This window comes from Mauremys reevesii, linkage group 1, assembly GCF_016161935.1.
Source record: "Mauremys reevesii isolate NIE-2019 linkage group 1, ASM1616193v1, whole genome shotgun sequence".
In the NCBI taxonomy this organism is placed as follows: Eukaryota; Metazoa; Chordata; order Testudines; family Geoemydidae; genus Mauremys; species Mauremys reevesii.
This window is the reverse complement of record NC_052623.1, coordinates 12,350,941-12,366,517: the sequence shown is the minus strand read 5'-3', so window position 1 is coordinate 12,366,517 and position 15,577 is coordinate 12,350,941. Positions and strand designations below refer to the sequence as shown.

The window sequence follows — 15,577 nt, the reverse complement described above, 5'->3', positions numbered from 1 at the left end:
TGCTGTTTGTCTCCATATGGGTCATGTGGCTGGAGTTTGGGTCCCTGACCGGGCCAGGTGACCGAGGTCTGTCTGTGTCTCTGAGAGGGACGAGTGACTGAGTAGTTAGTTGCCGAACAAACACTTGACCAGGCACTTGGGTGAGGCACTGAACTATTCAGATCTGTCATTATTTTAGCCCTGCTCTCTAGGATACGACCATCAGACCTGCCTGGCCTGTTGGGTTCTGTGTATTGTGCAGCAGTTTAATGTCACTTTCAAGTAAACACAGCAGCACTAGGTACAGTATTTCCACCCCTAGAATCCTTTAGGAAGTGAAAGCAGGATTTCTCCACAGCTGCTCCCCACCCCTCCAGCTGAGAACTGTATTTCAGAGTCAAACCTGCCTCTGCTGTGGCTGGGCTGCAATCCATGAGATTAGCAATTCCTGCCTGAGAAATCCCAGTCACTGAATGTGGAACAATGGATCACAGTGAAACAATGGGGAGGATGTTTGGTTTGATGCGCTCTTTCCCCTCACATCCCCAGTGACGTTCCTGATGGATTCTCCTGCAGCTGCATCGGGGATGTTGGAACCATGATGAAGCCTCTGCTGATCCCCTTGACATACTTCTGTCTTCAAACCTGGCAGGGAATCCCTCAGGTAAACTCTTGAGTTTGCCAGTGAAGCACTTGGTGTTTTCTTGTGTTTCTGCTCAAGGCTCTGCAGGCAGCCATACTGCCTTAGACCCATAGACGTGTAGGGCTGGAAGGGAACCCAAGAGGTCATTTAGTGCAGCCTTGTGTGCTGAGTCAGGAAGGACTAAGTGCACCGAGACCACCCCGGGCAGATGTTTGTCTAATCCTAGCCCCCCGCCACATTTCGCAGTAGCTGGGAGGGGAACCTGAAACCTCCGACTAAACTGGGTTCCAGTCCAGGGGCCTTCTGACCAACAGCCAAGGTCTGCTGCACCACAATGGTGTTGCCATCCTCCATGTGTGTTCGGGGGTTGGATCCTGGATGGAACCTTCCCATGGGCACCGCCAGCCCTGGAGCATGCAGTGCATGGCTGGCATCCGGAGATGGCAACCCACTGACTCCTGCTGAGTTTAATGGGGGTGGTTTCTAGATATTCCTGTGGGAGTGGATTGGGATTTCAGTCCCTCCTAGCCCCCTTCCTTCTATGTCCTTTGTTCCTTGGGCTTTGTCTTCCCTATTAATGTATCCCGTCCTGCCTTTCTTTCTAACCTCCCCATCCCAACCCGCACACAATATATCTGTTACACTAACAAAGTCCCCAGTAAACTAAAAATGCATCTAATGATTACAGTGTGCGCTGCTCCTTGGGTGTGCTCCCCTTCCCCCCCAAAAAAATTGTGGAGCCAACAGAACATTTGCCAAGCAACACACTGAGGATTCTGCCTATATGTTCCATCCCTTTCTCCCACCTTTCCTCTGTCTTGTCGCTTTAGAGATAAGCTCCTAAGGGCAGAGACCATCTCTTAGTGTGTTTGTACAGGGCCGAGCACAATGGGGCCCCGATCCTGGGTGTGACCTCTAGGTGCTATTGTAACACAAATACTAATGTGACCGTATGTTTCCTTTCTTCTCCCAGGCAAAATGTCAGGTGCAGCTGAGCATGATGGATGATGCTTTTGACGACCAGTATCTAGGATGTGCTAAGGAAATGGATACAGAAGCACATAAACTGCTAAAGGAGGAAATGACCCCACCATTTAGCACGGTGTGGCAAAAGGCAACAGAAACCTGGAAAAATATGAAATCGATTTCTCGCCCCCGTGGCTTTAAGGATGAGTATGGAATAGCCATAGTAGCCTATACTAATGACACCAAATACAACGGCAAAACTTTTTCATCTACATTTAATGATGCAGTGAGTGGGACTAAAAGATCTCGAGCTGCTTCCATGGCCAATTTCAAGTTCAAAGCCTTTCATTATTACTTGACAAGAGTTTTGCAGTTCTTAAGAGGGAAGTGCAATGTGATGTATAACAAGACGGTGTACCGGGGCACTCAATTTCAATACACAGGATCGGGTAAGATCAGGTTTGGATTCTTTGCCTCTTCATCTATTAGTAGAAAAGTGGCTGAAGATTTTGGCACAGGCACAATCTTCACAATCCGCATGTACTGTGTCCAGTTTTGGGCCCCACACTACACGAAGGATGTGGAAAAATTGGAAAGAGTCCAGCAGAGGGGAACAAAAATGCTTAGGGGGCTGAAGCACATGACTTATGAGGAGAGGCTGAGGGAACTGGGATTGTTTAGTCTGCAGAAGGGAAGAATGAGGGGGGATTTGATAGCTGCTGTGACAAAGTTCCTCTTCTACCTTGGTGGGTCCTGCGCTTATTGGCAGATTCGCTCACCTCAGTGATTTTTCTGATCAGGAGTTGGGAGGTTTGGGGGGAACCCAGGCCCGCCCTCTACTCCGGGTTCCAGCCCAGGGCCCTGTGGATTGCCGCTGTCTATAGTGCCTCCTGTAACAACTGCATGACAGCTACAACTCCCTGGGCTACTTCCCCATGGCCTCCTCCAAACACCTTCTTTATCCTCACCACCGGACCTTCCTCCTGGTGTCTGATAACACTTGTACTCCTTAGTCCTCCAGCAGCACAGCCTCTCCCTCCGCTCCTTGCGCCTCTTGCTCCCAGCTCCTCACACACACTTCCTCTCCTCTGGCTCTCCCTTGCCTGACTGGAGTGAGCTCCTTTTTAAGCCCAGGTGCCCTGATTAGCCTGCCTTGATTGGCTGCAGGTGATCTAATCAGCCTGGCTGCCTTAATTGGTTCTAGCAGGTTCCTGATTACTCAAGTGCAGCCCCTGCTCTGGTCACTCAGGGAACAGAAAACTACTCATCCAGTGACCAGTAGTTCCCCCTTCGACTCCTCTGCTGTAGCGGGTAGGAGAGAGAGGGCTGCTGCTGCTGTTCCTGCTGGGCCCTCGCTGCTGCTGCTGTTACTGCTCCAGCTGCTCCCCTGGCTGGGCTAGACACTACCACCCACCCCCTTTCTCTGCTATCTGCTTGCTGGCTGGCTAGTAGATTTCCCTCACCTCACCTGACGGTCAGCGCGGGCGACCGGGACTGGCTAGAGCTGCCTCTCACTCTGGCCGAGTTCTCGGACGCCCTCCGTCGCATGCCCACCAATAAATCTCCAGGCATGGACGGGCTGACCGCGGAGTTCTACTGCGTGTTCTGGGACGTCCTTGGCCCAGACCTAGTCACCGTCTGGGCCGAGTCTTTGCGGGGTGGGGTCCTCCCTCTCTCGTGCAGGCGAGCCGTGATCGCCTTATTGCCGAAGAGGGGGGACCTCCGCGACTTACGGAATTGACGTCCCATCTCGCTCCTCAGCACGGACTACAAAATCATTGCGAAGGCCATCTCGATGCGGCTAGGGTCCGTGCTGGTGGATGTGGTCTACCCAGACCAGACCTACACCATCCCAGGCCGCATGATCTTTGATAACCTGTATCTCGTCCGGGACCTTCTGGAATTATGGTGTAGGGATGGTCTGTCGTTCGCTCTCTTGTCCCTGGATCAGGAGAAGGCATTAGACAGGGTGGACCATGGGTATCTCCTGGGCACTCTGCAAGCGTTTGGCTTCGGACCCCAGTTTGTGGGTTTTCTCCAGGTGCTGTACGCTTCCGCGGAGTGTCTGGTCAGGCTCAACTGGACCCTGACCGAGCCGGTCAGCTTCGGGCGAGGAGTACCACAGGGGTGTCCCCTCTTGGGTCAGCTGTACGCTCTGGCAATCGAGCCCTTCCTCTGTCTCCTCCATCGGAGGTTGACGGGGTTGGTGCTCTGGGAGCCGGAGCTGCGGCTGGTCCTGTTGGCGTACGCCGACGATGTGCTCCTCGTGGTCCAGGACCCGGGCGACTTGGTGCGGGTGGAGGCTTGCCAGGCTATTTATTCGGCAGCTTCCTCCGCCCGGGTCAACTGGGTCAAGAGCTCTGGCCTGGTGGTCGGGGACGGGTGGCAGGCGAGCTCCCTCCCACCCACGCTTCAGGCCATCCGGTGGAGCGCGGATCCGCTGCTCTATCTCGGCGTTTACCTTTCTGCCACGCATCCATCTCCACCGGAGAACTGGCATGGTTTAGAGGGCGGGGTGAGGGCATGGCTCCGGAAATGGACAGGACTACTCCAGTGCCTCTCTCTCCGAGGGAGGGTGCTGGTGCTGAATCAACTAGTCCTGTCCATGCTCTGGTACCGGCTCAATACCCTGGTCCTGGCCCCGGATTTCCTGGCCAACCTCCGGATGGCGGTTCTGAAGTTCTTTTGGCCAGGGACGCACTGGGTCTCTGCAGGGGTCCTCCACCTGCCCCTGGATGAGCGGGGACAGGGCCTGAAGTGCCTGCGCACTCAGGTCCACGTCTTCCGCCTCCAGGCCCTGTAGAGGCTCCTGTACGGTGTGGGTAGTCCGGCATGGAGACCACTGGCGCACGCCTTCCTCCGCTGCTTTCGAGGGCTCCGATACGACCGGCAGCTCTTTTATCTCCATCCGAGAGGTCTTCCGCGAGACCTCTCTGGGCTGTCAGTCTTCTACCAAGACCTCCTCCGGGCCTGGAAGCTCTTTTCGACAACCAGGTCCGTGACGGCCACCGTGGGGGTTGATCTCACGGAGCCCCTGCTACACAACCCCCAGCTCCGTGTGCAGATGGCGGAGTCCCCCGCGGTGCGCCAGAGGCTGGTCTTGGCAGGAGTCACCAGGGTCGGAGACCTCCTGGACTACGACCAGGGAGACTGGCTGGATCCCCTGAAGCTCGCTCAGCGCATGGGGCTCTCCAGCCCTCGTACTCCCCGGCGCGTACTTAAGGAGCTGAAGGCCGTTTTACTGCCCGCTGCTCGGGCCTACCTCGACCGGGTCCTGCGAGAGGGCACGCCCCACCCACCTTCCACCCTAGGCCCCGTGAACCTTTTTATTGGGCCCCTGCCCCGTGGACCCAATTGGCCCCCTCACCCTTTCACTGCAAGCCGGCTGCCCAATGTGCAGCCGGTTCTGTTCCAGACCGCGCCAAGAAAACATCTGTACATGCTCGTGCTCCACACTCTTCACTACTTCACGTCCTGCCCCGATACAAAATGGCGGGACCTCCTGCCACCTCTCGAGGGTGAGGAGCCCCGGTGGGCCAGCCTGTATTCTGCCCTAGTCCCGAGGCCCACCGGGGATGTCAGTTGGTGGCTCCTTCATGGAGCCGCGAGCATGGGCGTGTACTTGGCGCGGTTTACCCCTGTCCCCGACACCTGCCCCTTTTGCTGCGTGAAGGAGACCCTGGCGCATGTTTATTTGGAGTACGCCAGGTTGCAGCCCCTGTTCCGGCTCCTCTTGGATCTTCTATTGCGTTTTTGGTTGCACTTTTCCCCTCACCTGTTTATCTATGCACTCCCCATCCGTGGCCCCACAAAGTCGCGGGATCTCCTTGTCAACCTCCTCTTGGCCCTGGCCAAACTAGCCATCTATAAAACCAGGGAGGGGAGGTTGGCCGACGGGATTTCCTGCGACTGTGGGGCCTATTTCCGCTCCTCCGTCCGTTCACGCATCCGGGCAGAGTTCCTCTGGGCGGCGTTCACTGGCTCCCTTGATGCCTTCGAGGAGCAGTGGGCGTTGTCTGGGGTTCTCTGCTCGGTGTCCCCATCAGGTTCCCTTTGTTTAGCCCTATGACCTCATTCCTGATCCTGGGTTTTTTTTCATTGGTTGTCCCATGTACTTAGTTAGTATCCCAGACCTGTGGATCCTCCCCTTAGGCTGGGGGGAGGTCCTTTAGCAGTGGGTGGGCTTTGGCCGCCCACTTCCTGGATACTAATAGGACCAGACTCCTGTACTCCACTGGCCTGGGTCTGTCACACTGCTTTCAACTACCTGAAGGGGGATTCCAAAGAGGATGGAGCAAGGCTGTTCTCAGTGGTAGCAGATGACAGAACAAGGAGTAATGGTCTCAAGTTGCAGTGGGGGAGGTTTAGGTTGGATATTAGGAAAAACTTTTTCACTAAGAGGGTGGTGAAGCACTGGAATGTGTTACCTAGGGAGGTGGTGGAATCTCCTTCCTTAGAGGTTTTTAAGGTCAGGCTTGACAAAGCCCTGGCTGGGATGATTTAGTTGGGGATTGGTCCTGCTTTGAGCAGGGGGTTGGACTAGATACCTCCTGAGGTCCCTTCCAACCCTGAGATTCTATGATTCTATGATAAATAGACCCATTCTAGCCCCAGTGGAACTACATCCTCCCAAAGGACTAAACAGGACTATTTTACCAGGGCAGGTTGGAAAAATCTGAATGAAACATTTTCTCATTGGAATTTGACAATAGGATTGCTTAGGAATCATGGACCCCAGGACTTCCAGTGCCCCAGACTCTGGGACAGCCTGCTTGGTGGACTGCCTCAGAGCCAATGCTCCCTTCCCTTGTGTGGAGAATTTCAAGAATTTTGCGTTTCATTCCAAGTCTGAACAAAACCAAATTTTGAAATATCAAAATCCTCCACAAAATGGAATGACCCTTCTCTGCTCAGCTCTACATTTTTCCTAAAGCCAATAAAAAAATTGAACAGAAATGGTGTTACTGGTGTCTGCGGCCAGTTTCCACAGACTCATGTCTTTATTACTCATAACTGGAATACACTTACGCAGCAGATAAGAAACTCTAACCAGAGCCTCTGGGACTGTCTTGGGTGAGATGTGCTCACTAATGATTGGTACCAAAGGAACAAGCAGGCTGAGGGGGAGGAAGCAGATGAAATATTTCACCAGTGAGGTGAATGTCCCAGGCTGGAGTGTCCTGCTGAGGGGAAATGGATTCATGTCCCTCTGGCATAAGCAGGTTCCAGTAGCCGTTGGGAAGGAAACCAATGTCCAGCTTTAAGGATCTCTCAGTGTGAAATAATTTCCTATCAATTCTTTGATCTGCTTTTTCCTATTAACAGCTACCAGAGGCGGCCTGGCCTTCCCCGGTGAGCTGAGCCCTTCACTGTTCGGAGGATCCCTCATCCTGGTCCATGTTGCTGCTGTGAAGCTGTTTGCTGGTTTCTAATTTGTCCTATTTGCGTTGCTCACTTTTTCTCTCTAACACAAATCATGGTGATGGGACTTGCCAGATCCAAAGCCGTCCTGCTATTCTGCCAGCGTTCCAAAGGGAAACCAGGAACATGGAGGGAGTGTTGCTGGGACCTGCTTGGGCAAGCTTTGATTGTACGTTATCGATGAGCAGATCAAAATGGAAGCTCATAGTTCTATTCCAGGTGGGATTTGTCTTTCAGTGCTAGTGCTATAAATGGGTGCATATTAGATAAGTTACTTGTATTCCAGTCAAGCTAAAATTTTTGTACCGACTTTTCATGACTTCAGTAAAAAGACTTTTCAGAAATGAACTAAGTTGGAGTATTTTCATAAATACAGTAGATGGGTTTAATCTGGGTCTCGGCCAGGTGACTCTGTAACAGTGCAGTTTGTGGGGTCCCGTGTCTGTAGCTCTCAGTCACTTTCATATCAGATCTGCTCAGACAATGATATTTCTAACTGGTGAAATCAAAGGTCCAATTTTATACGCCCACTGGCTGTCCTGGGATTGCGTGGGGTCTAATCAGTAACAGCATGGAGGTAGGCCTGACCGCTACCATGGCAACTGACGTATTCCAGCAAGGGGCAGGGCGTGTGCATGGATATTCCGAATAGCCAGATTGGGATGTCAGGAGTGTACCAGGACTGGACACTATATCAGTAATGGTCTCGCCAATGCCTTATACAGAGGTAGTACCACATCCCTGCTCCTAGTCTATATTCCAGTCCCTTATCTTGTAAGTGTGAGCGACAATCTTCGGTCTGTGTTGTTTTAGATGTATCAAAATATCTGTTACTTAAATTAGCCTTCTTTACCAAATACCTAGATCACTTTGATCTGTATAACTGACCAGTCCCTATCTATCATTATTTACCACTCCACCAATTTTTGTATCATCTCAAATTTTTACCAGCAATGATTTTATATTTTGTTCCAGCTCCTTGATAAACATATTGAAAGCTACTTGGCCAAGAAGAGATCCCTACGGGACCCCACTACAAATACCCCTATTGGATGTTGTGTGGGCCTATGTCACATGCTGTACAGAAATGTAACTCTATTATACCAAACCAGTTCTGCTGCCGTTGAGTCACACAACAAGGATAACAACCCTTTAGTATCCCTGCCCCAATAACAATGTGACTTGTGATCCAGCACCAGCCAAACGTGCTCCTTCGGCAAAGCAGTCCCATCATGCTGAGCACCTAGGCATGGAAACAGGGCCGGCTCTTCCCCAGCTCACCACTAGATGTCAGGGGAGAGCTCATTCAGCCCCTGCTTACAAAAACACACTCAGCCCCTGCATGCGATGGGAACTCAGACCCAACTCCAGCTCCAGCCCCATCATGTCCAGGCGTGGGGAGAAGAAATACAGGGACACAAACACAAAGCTAGATGAGACCCCCTCATCATGTGGGGAGAACAGACCATTTTAAAAAAGGTGAGTGGGGAGGCTGTGAGGAAATACAAGGCAGAGCAAGGAGATGAATCCTGAAGAGGAGGGCAGAGAGAGAATCATAGAATATCAGGGTTGGAAGGGACCTCAGAAGGTCATCTAGTCCAACCCCCTGCTCAAAGGAGGACCAATCCCCAGGCAGATTTGTACCCCAGATCCCTAAATAGCCCCCTCTATGATTGAACTCACAACCTTGAGTTTAGCAGGCCAATACTCAAACCACTAAGCTACCCTTTCCCCCAGATATGCAGATATATTCCTCCCTTGGTGCTGCAAAGAGGAATCCCAGGGGGTGGGGGAGTTCCCAACCCCAGGAACACCCTGAGGACAGACCCATAGACAGCCGCAGTAGCACAGGAGCTAGCAAACAGAGCTGTAAACAGGGGAGTTTGCGAGGAAGACTAAGTGCCAGGCAGAGGAACAGACAAGGGAGTGTGGGGTGTTCTGGCAGTGTTTTGGTGCTCAGTGGGGGTTTGTGTTACTGTGGGTGGTGGTGTTTTGGTTTGTGTTTCCCAGACTAAAAGGACTTAGGTGAGAAGGCTATGACAGATACAGAGACAGCAGTGATAGTGACCCAAGCAGTGGAAGACACAATGAAGATGATTGGATGTGGAAGCTGCAACATGTACATGATCCTGAAGGGGGCACCTAAAAAGAATTTTGTCTGCATGAAGTGCTGCCTGCTAGAGCTGATCGAAAAAAAGATCCGAGGATTGGAGATGCAGGTGAAAACTCTGAGTTTTAGAAAGGGGTTCAAGTGGATGATGGAGCAAAGACAGGAGGATGCTGAAGGGAAAAATTCAGACTTGCAGATGGAAGCAGTAACAAAGAACTCTGAGGGGAGACTGCTGGGTGAGGACAGTAGAAGCATGTGACTAAGAGAACCAGGCAGAGGAAAAGATGGGCCAGTGAAGGAGAAATAGAGCTCAGGACCAGCTTTACGGAGTTGGAAAATGAAGAAGGGGCACAGCAGGTGGTCGCTGGAGGTGAGAGGGCAAGGAAGAAGAGAAGAGCAGCTAGTCCTATAGGAAGAGGGGAAGAGTCAATGGAGATAACAACACCAAATATGAACCCCAGGAGGATATGGGATGAGTTGCAGAGGATTGCAAGGGACAATAAGTTATTGAGAGGACTTGCAGCCAGAGGGAACAGAGATAGCCCGGAGAATCACACTGTCACCAGGAAAAGGCAGGTCTACCTGATTGGGGACTCCTTACTGAGAAGAATAGACAGGCCTGTAACTAGAGCTGATCCAGAGAACAGAAGGGTGAGCTGTCTGCCGGGTGCTAAGATACGGGATGTGGACTGAGGCTGAAGAGGCTCCTAATGGGAGCGGGAAAGAATCCATTGATTGTCCTTCATGTGGGAACAAATGATACGGCTAGATTCTCGCTGGAACGTATCAAGGGAGACTTTGCCAGACTGGGGAAGACTCTTAAGGAAATCAAGGCTCAAGTGATCTTCAGTGGGATTCTGCCTGTTCCTAGAGAAGGGCACAAAGGTGGGACAAGATTATGATGATCAGCAGATGGCTCAGGCAGTGGTGCTGTGAGGGCTTTGGGATGTACGGCCACTGGGAAGCATTCATGGACAGAGGACTGTTCTCTCGGGATGGACTTCACCTGAGTAGGGAAGGAAATAGACTTCTAGAATAGAGGCTGCCACAACTGATTAAGAGAGCTTTAAACTAGGAATTTGGGGAAGATGGTTGGGACATGTCCAGGTAATCCCCATGACAGATTTTAACATTGAGAGGCAAACCGGAGGGTCTACCTCATCATTGATATGCAGTGCCACTCCACCACCTTTGCCTTTATTTTTGTCTTTCCTAAACAGCACATAGCCTTCAATACCCATACTCCAGTCATGACTACTATTCCACCGTGTTTCTGTTATCCCTATAATATCCGGTTTCACTTCCTGCACCAGCAGCTCTAGTTCCTGCATTTTGTTACCCAGGCTCCTCGCATTAGTGTACAAAAATCTAAATTTTTGCTGTTTGGCTTCGCTGACATTCTTTACCCGATTAGGCCCAGACATTCTACCACCAGTATCACCTATTAGTCTGGTAGCTACACTACCCTTCCTCCTTATGTCCATTCTCATACCCACGGCTGTATCCTTTCTCACTTTATCCCTACATGTTCTGACCTCAATAAGGTAGCTTTCCTTGCTAATCCCTCCCATCTTCCACTCCTTGTAGGCTTTCTGCTTTTCCTTAATCACTTCTCTGAGATGCAGGGGCAGCTCTAGCTTTTTTGCCGCCCCTTTGGCAGAATGCCTGCGAGAGGTCCATCGGTCCTGCAGCTTCGGCGTACCCGCCACCAAATTGCCACCGAAGCCGCAGGACTGGTGGACCTCCTGTAGGCAAGCCGCCGAAGGCTGCCTGACTGACGACCTCACAGGGACCAGCAGGGCGCCCCTCGCGGCTTACCAATTTTCCTCCAGGGCAGATTGGCAGAGGCCCTGGAGGTTTTTCACCTTTCTCTGCAGCGTGGGCACGGGTCACTTTCTGGAGGATTCTCTGCACCTTGAAGTCTTTAAACAACAAGGTGAGGACTTCAGTAGCTCTGACATAGGACAGGGGTTTGTTACAGGAGTGGGTGGATGAGATTCTGTGGCCTGCGTTGTGCAGGAGGTCAGACTAGATCATCATAATGGTCCCTTCTGCCCTTAAAGTCTATGAGCTCCTCTGGGGCCAGCTGCTCCAGAATGGGGAAGGGGCTGGGAGGCCATCCCAGAAGGTTGTGTGCTGAAATTGGAGAGCTGGGTGTCTGGGCAGCTCCCAGATCCCCTCTCGGCAGAGAGAGCAGCTGCCAGATCCTTTCCATATGGTGGGGGTGTTCACAGGTTGCCACACCCCTAAGGGCAGATCATCTTCAACAGGAGCCCTTACCCAGAGTCCCTCTGCTTGGGCTGCAGTGGGTTTCAACAGCCTGGGCTCTTAGCTACCAACTGGGGGTGCCTCCACCTGACTGTTTCAGGGACTCAGGAGCCTACCGTACCTCCTGATGTGGCCTGAACTATCCCTGACCTGGTACTTACCCCTATGTCCAGCCTGATACCTCGTCCATACACCCTTCTGATGCCTCTGTAATGGCTGACCCAACAATCAATGTGCACTTTACTTACAAGGGGAAATATGGGCTCCGTAAAGTGGCAGAACACAGACCCTGATGAGGGGTGCAGGCCTGAAGGTGCTCGACTGCGGCATGGTCAGGAAGGTGAAAATCTGCCAAGGAGCTGAACTCTCTGTGGCAGAAATAGGCATTACTCACCATGGAAAAAAGTCCCCATTGCGGAGGGGCCCTCCTGGGTGTATCTAAATTCAGTTGCTCTCTTCCAGAGTAGCTCAGCAAAGCCCTTTCAGGGTAAAATGGGAAACACCTCAGGCAGAGGGAGACAGTCAGGGGACACTTTGGATATACCTTGTAACCTGTTAGCAGACTCAGGTACACCTGATTCCATGTGTTATTTCATTACACGAGAACATACTTTCTGTTAAAAGGATGTATGATATTGATAGTTCACAGCTGGTGCCTACAAACAATCTTAGAACTTTTCACAGCAGAAAAGCCACTACAACCCTGATTTGCTGTCTGAAAAGGGAAATTGAGGCACACTACCACATTGCTTCACAGCTAAATGCCCAGATACCTGCACTATGGAGAACATTCATATTTACATTGGCTTGATGTTAATTGAGTTCCAACCATTTGCTAGAGTTGTATGGATAAATTAGCTATTTTCATAGAATCATAGAATCGGAAGGGACCTTAAGAGCTCATCTAGTCCAGTCCCCTGCAGTCATGGCAGGACTGAGTATTATCTAGACCATCCCTGACAGGTGTTTGTCCAACCTGCTCTTTAAAATCCCCAATGAGGGAGATTCCACAACCTCCCTGGGCAATTTATTCCAGTGCTTAACCACCCTGACAGTTAGGAAGTTTTTCCTAATCTCCCACCTCAACAGCCCTTGCTTCAGTTTAAGCCCATTGCTTCTGTCCTATCCTCAGAGGTTAAGAACATTTTTTCCCCCTCCTCCTTGTAACAACCTTTTATGTACTTGAAAACTGTTATCATGTCCCCTCTCAGTCTCTCTTCTCCAGATTAAAAAAACCCAATTTTTTCAATCTTCCCTGATACGTCATATTTTCTAGACCTTTAATCATTTTTGTTGCTCTTCTCTGGACTTCCTCCAATTTGTCCACCTCTTTCCTGAAATATGGCTCACAGAACTGGGCATAATACTCCAGTTGAGGCCTGTGATTGAGCGATTCTGGCGGAACCCAACTGAGAGTGCCAAATCAGGACCAATTGCTCAAACAGGGCAGTCACAGCCCTAGGCTGGGGTTTTTCCACCTCTAAGGCAAACCAAACCAGCCAGACAAAAAGGACTTCGTTTTCACCCCACTGGCTAACCACAAGTCACGCAAGCAATTTCCTTAGACACTCCAGTTTCCCAGTATCACCACCAGTGCACTCGTCCTGGGGATAAATGGTTATGAAAACCAACACCCCAATAAAAGAAAAAGGTTCTCTTGATCCCAAAGGACCAAGCCCCAGACCCAGGTCAATATACACATCAGATCTTACCCACAAATCACGCTGTTGCCAATTCTTTAGAATCTAAAATCTAAAGGTTTATTTACAAAGGGGAAAAGGTAGAAATGAGAGGTAGAATTGGTTAAATGGAATCAATTACATACAGTAATGGCAAAGTTCTTAGTTCAGGCTTGCAGCAGTGATGGAGTAAACTTCAGGTTCAAATCAAGTCTCTGGAGTACATCCCCCGCTGGGATGGGTCCTCAGTCCTTTGTGCAGAGCTTCAGCTTGTAGCAAAGTCCCTCCAGAGGTAAGAAGCAGGGTTGAAGACAAGATGGAGATGATGCATCAGCCTTATATAGGCTTTTCCAGGTGTAAGAACCTCTTTGTTCTTACTGTGGAAAATCACAGCAAAATGGAGTCTGCAGTCACATGGACAAGTCTCTGCATACCTTGCTGAGTCACAAGGCGTGTCTGCCTTCTCTTCATGGGTCAATTGTGTAGCTGATGGTCCTTAATGGGCCATCAAGCAGGCTAAGCAGAGCTAACACCAGCTTGTCTGGAATGCTTCCCCCAGAAGCACAGCACCAACTTGAAATACAGACAGCATAGAGCCAACATTCATAACTTCAACTAAAATGATACAGACATACAGACAGCATAATTATAACCAGCAACCCATAATCTGGTCTTAGACACCTTAGATGACCCCCTTTATCTAAGATTTGGTGCCCTTACAGGACCTTGGTTGCAACCCATGTTCTATATGGTCCCCATTTATATCAATAACGTCACAAGGCCTAATCAGTGTGGAGTACAGCGGAAGAATTACTTTTCATATCTCGCTTACAACACTCCTGCTAATACATCCCAGAAGGATGTTTGGTTTTTTTTGCAACACTGTTACACTGTTGATTCATATTTAGCTTGTGATCCACTATGATTCCCAGATCCCTTTCTGCAGTGCTCCTTCCTAGGCAGTCATTTTCCAGTTTGTATGTGTGCAACTGATTGTTCCTTCCTAAGTGGAGCACTTTGCATTTGTCTTTATTGAATTTCATCTCATTTACTGCAGACCATTTCTCCAGTTTGTCCAGATAATTTTGAATTTTAATCCTATCCTCCAAAGCACTTGCAACCCCTCCCAGCTTGGTATCATCCACAAACTTAATGTGTCCTCTCTACGCCATTATATAAACCCTCAATGAAGATATTGAACAGAACCAGACCCAGAACTGATCCCTGAGGAACCCCACTTATTATGCCCTTCCAGCATAACTGTGACCCACTGATAACTACTCTCTGGAAATGTTTTTCCAACCAGTTATGGCCCTACCTTAAAGTAGCTCCATCTAAATTGCATTTCCCTAGTTTATGAGAAGATCATGCAAAATAGTATTAAAAGCATTACTAAAGTCAAGATATACCAAGTCTACCGCTTTCCTCCTATCCACAAGGCTTGTTACCCTGTCAAAGAAAGCTGTCAGGTTTGTTTGACATGATTTGTTCTTGACAAATCCATGCTGACTGTTATTTATCACTTTATTATCTTCCAGATGTTTGCAAATTAATTGCTTAATTATTTTCTCCAATATCTTTCTGGGTACTGAAGTTAATCTGATTGGTCTGTAGTTCCTCAGGTTGTCCTTATTTCCCCTTTTATAGAATGGCACTATATTTGCCCTTTTCCAGTCTTCTGGAATCTCTCCTGTCTTCCAGGATGTGTTTAGATGTTGATAGAATGTTTGGCTGCATGTGTATGTTCCCTCTGTGTGCCGTCCCAGCCCTGCGCAGACAGCTGGCATGTCACACCTCGAGTGAACCACCCAATGACCACAAGATCTGCTAAGGGACAAAGGCACCCAGCCAGGTTTATTGTCAATGAAGCACAGTACTAGTATCCCACAGACTCTACTGGACGACTAATACATGTATGCCCATAACAATGGACCAGCTCATTGAATGGCAGGACTTTCTGTTCCTCCATAGGCCAGACAAAGATACTCCCAGTGAGACACATCTTTATATCCCAATACAAACAAGTTAGTACTGCCCCTCTGACATAGTTACTGTAGTTACTGTCCCCTGACATAGCTAGTTATCACTCATCACCTTGTACATGTTGGTGTGATTAAAACATCTCTATTATGTACTATTATCCTGACCTTATCTTTCAGGAGGAGTCAGTGTGTTCCTGTTATCCTTGGGGGATGTTTTTGTACCATCCTTGATTGTGAGATGTTCTAGTACCACCTGATATCGAGATGTGTTTGCATGAGTGCGCTGTGCCTAGCACTTCTAAGGAATATATATGTCTACAATATCCGCCCTGTTCTTTCCAGATTCTGTGAGCAGGTCCTGCCTCATACCAGGCCTCTGATACAAGGGCTTATGTCTTAGGCTCTCTTCCTAGTACACCTGACTTTTCAAAGATAATCGCTAATGGCTCAGCTATCTCCTCAGTCAGCTCCTTGAATATTCTAGGATGTATTTCATCAAGCCCTGTTGACTTGAAGACATCTAACTTGT

At 49.8% G+C, this 15,577-nt stretch overlaps 1 protein-coding gene across 1 annotated transcript; it reads left to right on the top strand.

Moving 5' to 3' along the window:
* Positions 1-568: 568 nt before the first annotated feature.
* On the top strand, positions 569-14,897 carry LOC120401476 (T-cell ecto-ADP-ribosyltransferase 2-like). The gene is made up of 3 exons (XM_039531565.1): positions 569-643; positions 1,596-2,128; positions 14,768-14,897. The coding sequence occupies exons 1-3, from the start codon at positions 578-580 to the stop codon at positions 14,895-14,897; spliced, it is 729 nt and encodes a 242-aa protein (XP_039387499.1). The 5' UTR covers positions 569-577.
* The last annotated feature ends 680 nt before the right edge of the window (positions 14,898-15,577 follow it).

Excerpts from the sequence above, each read along its gene's own strand:
- LOC120401476 (XM_039531565.1), top strand. The coding sequence starts at position 578 with ATGATGAAGCCTCTGCTGATCCCCTTGACATACTTCTGTCTTCAAACC. Across the intron at positions 644-1,595 it reads CCTGGCAGGGAATCCCTCAG|GCAAAATGTCAGGTGCAGCT; the intron begins GTAAACTCTTGA and ends TTCTTCTCCCAG. Across the intron at positions 2,129-14,767 it reads ACAATCTTCACAATCCGCAT|GATGTGTTTAGATGTTGATA; the intron begins GTACTGTGTCCA and ends CCTGTCTTCCAG.